The sequence below is a fragment of the Arachis hypogaea genome, chromosome 18, assembly GCF_003086295.3.
Source record: "Arachis hypogaea cultivar Tifrunner chromosome 18, arahy.Tifrunner.gnm2.J5K5, whole genome shotgun sequence".
Taxonomy (NCBI): Eukaryota; Viridiplantae; Streptophyta; class Magnoliopsida; order Fabales; family Fabaceae; genus Arachis; species Arachis hypogaea.
Genome location: NC_092053.1, coordinates 4,126,853 through 4,139,011, shown reverse-complemented (window position 1 = coordinate 4,139,011; position 12,159 = coordinate 4,126,853). Strand labels below are relative to the sequence as shown.

Genomic DNA, 12,159 nt, shown 5'->3' with positions numbered 1-12,159 from the left:
TGTTGCTGACTGGAATAAAAAGATGCAGCAGTCTGTCCTTCAAACTTAGAATTTTAAGACGCTTCTAGTTAAAAATTTATTAATCGTAATCGTGTATTTTAAGAACACATTTATTTAGTTAAGTTATGGATTGATTAGGCCATTTTAAATTTGTTTGAAGTACACTTTATCTTTATATTTAAGTCTATAATGATTTATATATTACTGTTTTTGGACTATTTAGATATATATTGTTCTTTTTTATTTATAATAATTTATACATAATTTTTCTAGCAATGGTTTCATTATTATTGAACCTAACCTAAATTTTAAGTTCGGTAGTATACTCTATAATTTAGATATATATTATTGAATGGATGAGAATTCCTTTAACCTTCCATGATGCAGTCGCAGTGGTTATGGTAACAACAATTACTATGTTAAAAATCTGAAGTGCATATGGTAAATATTGTGGTGCCAGGTACTTTTGCATTTTAGTAATAAGGAATGGTTAGGGTGAGTTAGGTAATTCTGTTATGGCCATTATAGATTATTTGCATTATAGTGTTCCTATTCAATTTTCTGTGTTACAGCATAGTACTATATACTTATCCTGGCTCATTTTTTTAGTTATTGTAAAAAACCTGGTGTAATGCCTCAATATTGGAAGTGAGGGTGTTTTGCAAAATTATTGGCGGCGGGACAATTCGCACTCTGCGAATTGTCAGGAGCAGAATCTGCCTGCCACAGCCATGAGGACAATACGCAAAGAGCGGATTGTAATTTTATAATATTTAAGGGACAATACACAGTCTGCATATTGTGTTTTTTAATATTAAAGGGACAATACACAGACTGCGAATTGCAAAAACACAAATTGCGTATTGTTAATCCACAAATTGCGTATTGTATTTTCGTAAATAAAAAATTATAATTGAAGTACTATAAAAGGAGGAACGGTGTTAGGTTGATTGAGTGTGAGAGTGTTTTATTTTTTTGAGAATGTAAGAGTATAAAAATGGAGAGAGGTATTAGTTTGAAAATGTATTATAATAGTCAAATCTTTCCCCAAACATCTGAGGGTGTGAGTTTTGTTTGTGAGAATCCACGTGATATTGTTATTCCTTTTGCAATAACATACGAGGAATTTAAGAGTATACTTTGTCAATGTGGTGATAATCAAGTATTAAAGAGAGTCGTTAATATTTTTTATAGACAGCCTGTTTTAGTGTTCGGTGGTTTCGTTCAGTTTCAAATGATGAATGTGGTTGACGAAGGAAGTATGCAAGGAATGTTTTCGATCTACCAACAAACACGGGCACAAGTGTCTATTCTCGAATTGTATGTTGAGTTTGAAGAATTAGTTGAGGTTGATTTACCGGAGGCTAACATCGACTGGACTGTTTATAACAGTGAAAGCAAAGAGGAATTTGAGGGCACCTACCAAATTGTTGGTCCAACTGAAGAAGTGGGTGAAGATGATATAATAGTTGAGTCTAACGTAGCAGATGTGGCAAATGCACTGGCGAGCCAATATCCATCTAGAGAGCCTTCTTTCATGCATGCCTTGGATGTAGACGCTATGAATGCACCAGAATTTCCTGAATATATCAATTCAAGTAAGCAGTTATTATTATTATTATTATTATTATTATTATTATTATTATTATTATTATTATTATTATTATTATTATTATTATTATTGTTATTATTATTATTATTGAATTGTAAAGCAATAGTTAGAATTATTTGTTGTTGTTATTGCTGTAGATCTTGTTGTTGTTTCGGACGGTGAATTTGTTGTTGGCATGGAATTCAGTTCTAGAGAGACTGTTATTGCAGCAATTAAAGATTATACCATTCGCAGGGGAGTGGATTACCGGGTGTGTGAATCTGAGCCAACGACTTTTTATGCTAAGTGTGTACAATACGGAACAAGTTGCGATTGGCTTATTAGAGCTAGTCTTATTAAGAGAAAGTTTTGTTGGGTTGTAAGGCGATACAATGGTAGTCACACATGCACTAGAACTAGAATTTCTCAAGATCATGCCAAGCTAAATTCAGACATGATTGCAGAGGTGATAAAGCCATTGGTTGAAGCTGATCCATCTTTGAAAGTGAAATCAATAATTGCTGAAGTGCAGTCAAAATTCAATTATACGACGAGTTACCGCAAAGCATGGCTCGCGAAGCAAAAGGCAATTTCAAACCTTTTTGGTGGTTGGGAAGCTTCTTATGAAGCTTTGCCGTCGTGGTTTGAAGCAATGGTACAAAAAGATCCATCAGCAGCAGTCGAGATTGAAACTGCACCAGCATACCAAGGGGATGAGGTAGTCCATGATGTAAGGATACTGACGCGGGTATTTTGGAGCTTTTATCCTTGCATCAGAGCATTTAGGAGCTGCAAGCCAATCGTACAGGTGGATGGGACACATCTGTACGGGAAATATAAAGGAGCTCTATTAGTTGCAGTTTCTCAGGATGGCAATGGCAATATTGTGCCTCTTGCATTTGCCGTTGTTGAGGGTGAGACTTCTGATGCATGGCACTTCTTTCTTACTCATTTACGCACACATGTGGTGACTCGAGATGGTGTTGGGCTTATCTCTGATCGTCACAACTCTATTACCTCAGCAATAGCTCGTAGTAATGGATCATGGGAACCTCCAAGAGCTATCCGAATGTTTTGTGTTAGGCACATAGCATCCAACTTTTTGAGGAATTTCAAGGCACCGTATTTACAGAAGCTGATAGTCAATATGGGTACGTAGATTATTGTGAAACTAAGGCGTATTTGTTTTTACAAGGCATATAGCATCCATTTTATTGATTTTGTTTTGTTGGTTATTTACAGGCTATTGTAGGACTGTGCATGAATTTAATGTGTAGTATGCAAGATTGCGTGAACGTGGTGAGGCTTACACGCGATGGCTTGATCGAATCCCACGACAGCAATTTGCTTTGGCATTTGATAATGGATACCGTTGGGGTCATATGACCACAAACCTAGTGGAGTGCATCAACGGAGTACTAAAGGGAGCTCGAAATCTTCCTATCACGTCACTTGTGAAGGGAACTTTTTATAGGCTAAATGAGTTGTTCACTAGGAAGAGGGTTGAGGCTGAGGTTCGAAGGAATGCAGGACATGTATTTTCTGAATATGCTAGCAACAAACTGCAATCAAATCAGCAAGCAGCAGGAAACATCCAGGTTAACCTATTTGACAGGCAAAATGAGATCTTTGAGGTACGTGAGATGCCCATTGGTATCGAGTATGCGGTGAATCTCCGTCAACGATATTGTGATTGTGGTGAGTTTCAGACAGATTGAATCCCATGTCGCCATGTCTTTGCGTGTTGTGCGAACCAACGACTTGATTGACAACAATACGTTCATGAGGTCTATAGGATGGATGAGATAAGAAAGGTGTATAGAGCACGGTTTAAGCCATTAGGAAATCCAGCAACATGGCCGGTGTATCAAGGACCAAGACACATACCTAATCCGCACTTAAAGCGGTTTCCAAAGGGCGTCCCAAAATAACCCGCTTATTGAATGAAATGGATATGCGTGATATGCGTGGTCCTAGGCGTTGCAGGCTTTGTGGAGGCGAAGGCCACAATCGAAGTAGATGCCCCCATCGTGCAGGGCCTAGTGCTGGTGGATCTGCACCTATGTCTTAGTGCATTTGGTTTTTCCTTCATTAGGAATTGGATTTAAATACTACATCAATTGTATTAAATACTACTTTATGAAATTCCTGTGTGTTCGAATTTGATGTGAATTTATAAAATTCATAACAATTACAATTGCGGTCTTAAATTAAAAGATAAATAACAATTATTTGCTAAATGTCTTTTTCACAAATTTAGTACATTTCTTAACCGCCTTCTTGATTGTGGAAGGGGTATATCTACTTGCACTTCTACGTGTTGGCTCAATCCTCAGATTATACCCTTTACCATGAATATCTGAAGTATCCGCCATATCCGCACCTACCGCACCACCTATATGACATAAAAAATCACAATAATAAATATATCACAATAATAAATATATCACAAGAAAACACTAATATATCCCAATAACGAATACAAAAATATATCACAATCATACACTAATATACCATAGTAATGAATACAATAGTATATTATTACCTGCATCGTCATCACCATCGCTGTCACTATCACTATCATCCTCGCCAACATTATCATCCTCAGCCATGGGTGCCTGCACCTGAGGAAAAAAATATCAAATATCTGTAACATATTTAAAATATATTTAAATTAAAAAATATTTTAAATCAAACTTAAATATATATTTAAATACATATTAAATTAACAATTAAAAATATTTTCAATTTTAAATATATATTATGACTATAAATATATTCAAATTCAAAGTTAGATATATAGTTAAATTCGAAACATGTTTAATTTATATCTAAATTTAAATTATTAATATATATTTACTCAATTTTAAATAAATACCGAAAACCAACCAAAATGTAATTAACGACATTTTTTGGACTGTATTTTATTTCAAAAAATATATAATTTTAAATTATAAATATGTATTTTCATACTTTTAAATTTTATTCAAATTTAAATTTAAATATTTAATTAAAACCAAAATATATTTAAAGTCAGATTTTAAGGTAGATTTAAATATAGATTTAAATTTCAAATATATTCAAATTCAAATTTAAATTTATAATCAAAACCAACGTAAACTTAAAGTCAAATTTAAATTTAATTTTATAAACAAAGCTAAAATATAGTAACGTCAAATTTACTTATATACATAAATTCAAAATATATTTAAATTCAAATATTAATATAAAATTAAAACTGAAACATATTTAAATATTTATTTAAATTTAAACTTTCTAACATATAAATTAAATTCACAATTATATTTTATTTTCTGATTTAAATAGACTAACTAAAATATTATATTTAAATTTAAAATATATTTAATTAATATTAATTACTAATTAACATCATCATCATTCATCTAAATATATAATAAAAGTATAATTTCTATTTATATATTTTTTTAACTACTGATAAATAAATACTATTTAATTTAAATAATAACTATATATATTATTATCACATTATCTCTATTTCAAATAAAAAAAACACACAGTTAATCTACTAATTATATTAATAATATTTAAATAACTTACTTGTTAAAACTTGAAGAAACAACAAATTTGGCAAATGAAGACCAAGTCTCTGCAGGAGGAAGCATGGACGGATAGAACTGAAGAAGTATTAAAGAGTAGAAGGAAAGGAACGTTTGAAACTGTGGTTGTCTCTTAAAATGTTTGCGAATTGGGGAAGCTTGTGTACATTGACGAGAGAGAGACAGTCAAACATCACCTTATTCACGGGCTTGCAGTTCTTTGACGCGTGTCGACCATGCACGCAATACGGGTTTTGCGTATTGTAGGGGAATACGCACTTTGCGTATTGTGCTTCCCAAAGAACGCGCCCCCAGACCCTTGTTAAACACCATTTTCTCTAATATTCTTGTAAATCTCACTCTCTCCATCAATAATGAAATAAAAAATCCACTTATCCTTTGTGTTTGTGAGAAATCTTTTGAGTGCAAACTGAAACAGAATTTTGTGGCTGTGGCAGCCTACAATAAATCCAATTTCCCCAGCTGCTACCAGCAGTGCTGCACTTTTAGAAAGGGCCCCATCTGTGGTAGTTATGGATGGACTACACCATTTTTCTTGCAGTTCGTCTTTTGAAATTTATTTATTTATTTCTGTAGATCCTTGAAGCTACCTGAGAATGTACGAGTAACCAAGGTATGTTCTTTACCTTAGGCATACAATATTGGAAGTTTAGTGAAACTTAGTTGTTTTATAAATCATTTTAATACCTGGATATATTTTCCTTTTTTATAAAAGAAATTTTAGTATGAAGAGAAGAAAGGAAAAATAAAAGAAAAATAAACCTCACATGCAATTTTCTGGATAAGTGCTACTTTTCTCAATTGAATTTTATTTCATTTCCTTTTCCGTTCCAATTTTACTTCTGTAATTATATTTTTTTATATTACTGTTTCCCTTTCATCACTACTTATTTCAAAATCAATTTCAATTTTAGTTACCAGTTTTTTGCATAACCCATTTAATTTTGTTTGATCCCAATTATACAATTATTAATAAAATAGTAAAAAATTCCAATTTTGGCTTCAATCATTCATACAATTCATCTTTTTATGAATACCCATGTGCCCATATTGGTGATCTTCACTCAATGTGATTATTTTTGACAAAAAAATCAAACACAGCAACCAAACACAAAAAAGACGAACAGAAATTTTTTTTGAAAACTCACCAAATTAGGACCAGGTTGTGCGAAGGAAGCCGAGGAGTTAGCTGAAGGCGAGGAGGAAGTCGGGGACCTGCTGCTTCTGTGTCGGCGTCGACGGGCACAATGACGGCGCGCGAGACTGACTGCGAGGCAGTGACAAGACATGGAGCGGCGACGACGTCCAGGTCGGGAAGTTCCGGCTACTGCCGCCAGTGATGACGACGGCAAGGAAGGCACGCGAGATCGGAGGAGACTGACGACGAGCTTCTCGGATGATGCTGATAGAAAGAGAAATCTGGGCTCGCGTCAATGAGATATGAGAGATGAGAGAGCTTCTGTGAAAGTATGAGGTTGAGGGAGGAGAAGGGATTGTGAAACGACGTAGTTTGATGGATGGAAGAAAAGGACAAAAAAAGAAAAAAACTAAACCGGTTTATTTAAACCAGCTGAGTCAAACTGGATTTAAAGCATTTGGTTTAAAAATAAATTTTATTAACCGATTTTATAATTGACCAATCACAAAGTGACACCTCAGCAACTGTAAAAAAAATTGTTTTGGGTATCTTGACGTGAGTCTCCCCTTTATAATAATGTATGTCTTAAATTTTGATCTAGTACATATATTATTATAAAATTTAGATTTTTAAATTTTAAATTTTTATTTTAAAAAATAAAGTATGATCTTTTATTTTTAAATAATTTCTCTTAATCCTACTTATAAAATAAATAATAAAAAATTATACTTTATTTTTTAAAATAAAATTTAAAATTTAAAAAATACAAATTTATTATTATAATATTATGTATATTACTATTATTATAGCAGCTTTTTCTTTTTCCTACTCTTGGTTAGATAAAAGTGTAACAAAAGCTCTCTTGAAAAAAAAAAAGATATTTTATATCTATTATTATAGAATTCCCGCAACAAATATTAATTTCTATTGCTAAGAGTAATACTCTGGTATCTACTAAAATTATCATCAGAAAGTAGAAAAAAATCGACAAATTTTAGTCACAAACTTCTCTAAATGATTATTTTAACACAAAACAACAAATAGTAGTGTACTGTCTCCTGTTAGTTGATAATTTGATATGGTACTGTTATGTATCACTTTGACATTTTACTCATTTATGCTTATTCAAGTAATATATTACATCGTTTAGATAGCATTTGAAAGAGAGATAGAAGTTTATAAATTAAGGGTTCGATTGGAAAATTTCAAAAGTTATTTTTTTTAGCTTTTAACTTATAAAAAATTATATTAATAGTATTTGGTATAATTTTTTAGGTAAATTTTTAATTTTTCAAAAAGTTATTTAAGAGTTTTTGAAGAAGTTAAAAAATGTGACTTCTCCTATTTTCAAAAGCTATTTTATAATTCTTATTTAATGCACAACTTTAAAACAAGGACTCCTATAATAATTTTTCAAACACAAAATAACTTATTTAGAAGTTGTTATTAATAAAAGTCCTTATATTTTAAGCTTATTTTTCAAAAAAACTTATTTAAGAAGTTTAGCCAAACTGATCCTAAGACTGAAAGATAGAAATTAGGAAATAAAGACCGAAATAAGTCTCAATATTATATTTGGTATAAAATAGAAAACGGAGATTAAAATAAAAATGAAGCCCACATTTGATTTGCATAAAAAATAATTAGAATTAATTAAAAATAAAAAAAATAGACACTGAAATTTTAGTATCAATTTTTGGATAAAAAACATAATATTAAATTTTAATCTCTCAATTTTTATTCCAATACCTCAAAATAAACACTACCTTAGTATCTAAGCACTGATAAACCCGCTTAGGAAGAAAAGACAATATCATTATGTTTTTTAATCAGAATTTACTATTTTTAGTGAGCTTGGATTGCATTATTAGTATATGGGCGGAGTTGTACGCTATACCTAACTCCATGTTTTTTCTTTTTCTCATGGGTAGACCTAGAGACTCGATTCAATCAGGTCATTTTTAAACTGTTAGAGAATCATTAGCATTAATTAGGATCAATTAGTATCGACTACATTTATGTAGTATATCTGTATATTAATTATAGGATTCTATGCCTTTATTACTCTGATTCATTTAGCACCTATAAATACCTCTTGTATATTGTACTTTTGACAACTCAATAAGACACCTTTCAGATTACTCTCTCAGTCTCTTGTTTCTAACATGGTATCCAGAGCTTAGGTCATTTTTTTTTTCCATGAATATTAGTTTATAGTCCTTTGTTTTTCCTCTTCCGTCAGTGTTCTTTGGTCTCTCTTTTGCTCCCTTTTCAGACGCTTTGGTTCGTCACCGCCCTTACCACCGCCTTCGTCTCGTCGTTGCGAGTTCAACGAGTCCAGCCTCGTCACCGGAAACCACCGCACGCGCCGCCACGCTCCGTCTGAAGTTCGCCGTCCGATTGTCTCCGAGCAGTACTTTGTGCTCCGTTTTCAACCCCTTCCTGCCGTTTCGGTTCGTCACCGCCACTACCGCCGCCTTCAACTCGTTGCAACGTTTTCAACGCCACCGGAATCACCTCCAGACTCCGCCGGACGCGCCGCCACGCGCCACCTGAAGTTGGCTGTCCGGTTGCAGGCGTTCTCTTCCAGAAGCATCCGTCGCCGTTGGATCAGCGCTCCAGATCAACGGCTCATCCAAGCCCCACGTGGCAACCAGACGCGAGACGGCCCGCGTCCGACCCGCGATACCGACCCGACCCGGCCATCCAACCTGCGCGCCACCTCGCGCCCTGTCAGCTGCTGACGTGTCTTGCGTCTCCAATCCCCGTGTGCCACGTGTCATTGCTTGATGATGTGGCTGCTGACGTGGAATCTGACGTGGCGCTGACGTGGCAGACAAGTGGGACCCTCCCTAAGGTTTTTTGGTGAGCTCTTTCCGATTTTGCCATCCGTTTCCTCATTTTCTGCTCCGAAATTGCAGTTTTTCTCTCCTATCCTTGTTCTCTATGACTACTTTTATGGCAAAGTCAGATGTTTTTGCTGCCACAGACAGAAAGGGGGCATTCTGTCGCAACTGTAACCGTTTCGGGCACCCGTTCTCCAGCTGTCCCTCTGTTGAATGTCGCACATGCCACCAGAAAGGGCATATTAGCTACCATTGTTCACAGTTGTTCTGCCGTTATTGCAAGCTCTCGGGACATTTGCTTACTACCTGTCCTACTCGTCCACCACGTTCTGCGCCTGCTTCTGCTGTTGCTGCTACTACTGAACCTACCACTGTCTCTCTATCTGATATTGCATCTCTTCTACAGCGTCTTCTATCTGTTTCTGGTAATACCCCTGCTGCTTTATCGAGCCCTCCAGGTACTTCTAAATGGTACTTTGACTCGGGTTGCTTTAACCACATGTCTCCGTTGCGTAATATTTTCTCGTCCATGTCTGCAACTACAAATGGACCTTCTGTCAATACTGCAAATGGCTCCCTCTTGCATGCAACACACAAGGGTTCTATCTCTCAGTCATCTCTTAATCTTCCTGATACTTACTACATTCCCAAATTAAACTTCAATCTTATTTCTGTTGGTCAACTTGTTGATCTGGGTTTTGACGTCACCTTTTCTGTTTCTGGTTGTCGTGTACAGGATCCTCGGACGGGACAGATCATCGGGACTGGACGTAAGGTCGGAAGGTTGTTTGAACTCGAAAGTCTTCATATTCCTCCTGTACCAAATCTCTGTGCTGCTTCTTCTCCCTCTACCCTTCACTTATGGCATCAACGTCTTGCCCACACCTCCTTAGGAAAACTGCGTCCTCTTGTATCTCAGGGTGTTTTAGGTCAGGTTCCGAATGAATCTTTTGACTGCATTTCTTGCCAAACTGCCAAACAACCTGCTTTATCTTTTCACAATAATTCATCTCTTGCTTGCTCTCCTTTTGATCTCATTCACTCTGATGTTTGGGGCCCCGCTCCCACTGCCTCTATGGGCGGAGCTCGATACTTTGTCGTTTTCATTGATGATTATTCCCGTTTTACTTGGGTTTATTTGATGACTAATCGCCATGAGTTACCTCAGATCTATATCAACTTTGCTACTATGATTAAAACTCAGTTTTCCAAGGCCATTAAGGTTTTCCGACGTGATAATGCTATGGAATACCGTGATTCCAAACTCTTAGCCTTTCTTGCAGAACAGGGTACTCTGTCTGAGTTTTCTTGTCCTGGTACGTCTCAACAAAATGGTAGAGCTGAACGCAAACACCGTCACATTCTTGACTCCGTCCGTGCAATGCTCCTTTCCTCTTCGTGTCCTGAGCGTACTTGGGGTGAAGCTGTTCTTACTGCTGTTCATGTTATCAATAGACTCCCTTCTTCTGTTCTTGGTAATGTTACTCCCTTTGAGCGTCTTTATCATACCCCCCCAGATTACAGTTCTTTTCGAGTTTTCGGTTGTGTATGTTTTGTTCTTCTTCAGCCTCATGAACATAGTAAACTTGAACCTCGGGCTCGTATATGTTGTTTTCTTGGTTATGGTACTGAACACAAGGGTTATCGTTGTTGGGATCCTCTTTCTAAACGTATTCGTATATCTCGTCATGTTGTCTTTTGGGAGCACCACATGTTTTCTCGGTTCTCATCCTTTGAGTCGATTCCCACTACTCAGTCACCTTTGTTTACTAACCCCAATGTTGATCTTTTTCCTAGTGATGATTCTACGGGTTCTACCTCGAGTGACCCTCCACAGCATCCTGTTCCTCCGCCTTCTCCATCTCCCGATGATTCCAGACCGGACGATGATCCTGATCCTACCGTCATGCCTCCTCCTCCCGCTCGTTCTTCTAGGGTAAGAAATCCACCTCCTCATCTTCTTGATTACCATTGCTTTTCTACTATTCTTCATCAACATGAACCTAAGACATTCAGAGAAGCCTCCTCAAACCCAAATTGGCAACAAGCAATGCAAGAAGAATTACAGGCACTTGAAAAAGCACACACTTGGGATCTGGTTGATCCTCCTTCTGATCAGGAAGTTGTGGGCAGTAGATGGGTATACAAGATCAAGACTCGCTCTGATGGCTCTATTGACCGTTATAAGGCCCGCTTGGTTGCTCAAGGTTGTACGCAAGAGTATGGTATTGATTATGAAGAGACTTTTGCCCCTGTCGCTCGCCTTACGTCTGTTCGAGCTCTTCTTGCCATTGCCGCGGTTAAAAAATGGTCTCTCAGTCAGATGGATGTGAAGAATGCATTTCTTAATGGGGATCTGAAAAAGAACATAAACAATAAACCCGAATTAATTCCTCCTATTTACGATATGTTTGTTTAGATGGAAAATATGGGGAATATAATATAAACGAAAAGAAATAGAAGGGAAATGTATACTTTTACTTGTTTGATTTTGAAAGAAAATGTAAAAGAAAAAGTACAACCATATTAAAAAGTGAAAGGAACTCACCAAAAACTTTTTTCCCCAACTAAGGCAAAAAAAGAACAAAAAAAAAAACTCATTCCATTCCATCATTTCAAACCCTACCATTCTCTTTTTATAAAAGACTCTTCTTCAACCTAATTTTATTATTATTATTATTATTATTATTATTATTATTATTATTATTATTATTATTATTATTCCTAACTTGTTATATTATAAATATAATTTAATTTTGTTGTTATTATTTAACGACATTTATAAATATTTACATAATAATTATATACATAATAACATTATTATATAATATAAAGAGTAATATTATCATTATATAATTTAATTTATTTATTTATTTTCATTTTTTTAAATAAACAACATAAATTATTTATCTTTCAATATTTTTTTATCCTATTTTTCTTCTATCCAAACACACCAATAAAAATTAAATTTCATTTCTATTTATT

The 12,159-nt window shown here is 35.1% G+C and overlaps 1 protein-coding gene across 1 annotated transcript; it reads left to right on the top strand.

Annotated features, from left to right (window-relative positions):
• The first annotated feature begins 1,237 nt into the window (after positions 1–1,237).
• Positions 1,238–3,309, top strand: LOC112769430 (uncharacterized). Its single transcript, XM_025813951.1, has 3 exons — positions 1,238–1,598; positions 1,750–2,732; positions 2,869–3,309. Exons 1-3 carry the CDS (start codon positions 1,238–1,240, stop codon positions 3,307–3,309), a joined length of 1,785 nt encoding a protein of 594 aa, XP_025669736.1.
• The last annotated feature ends 8,850 nt before the right edge of the window (positions 3,310–12,159 follow it).

Coding starts and splice junctions, on each gene's coding strand:
- LOC112769430 (XM_025813951.1), top strand. CDS start 1,238: ATGAATGTGGTTGACGAAGGAAGTATGCAAGGAATGTTTTCGATCTAC. Junction 1,599..1,749: donor TCCTGAATATATCAATTCAA/GTAAGCAGTTAT, acceptor TTATTGCTGTAG/ATCTTGTTGTTGTTTCGGAC. Junction 2,733..2,868: donor CGTATTTACAGAAGCTGATA/GTCAATATGGGT, acceptor TTTAATGTGTAG/TATGCAAGATTGCGTGAACG.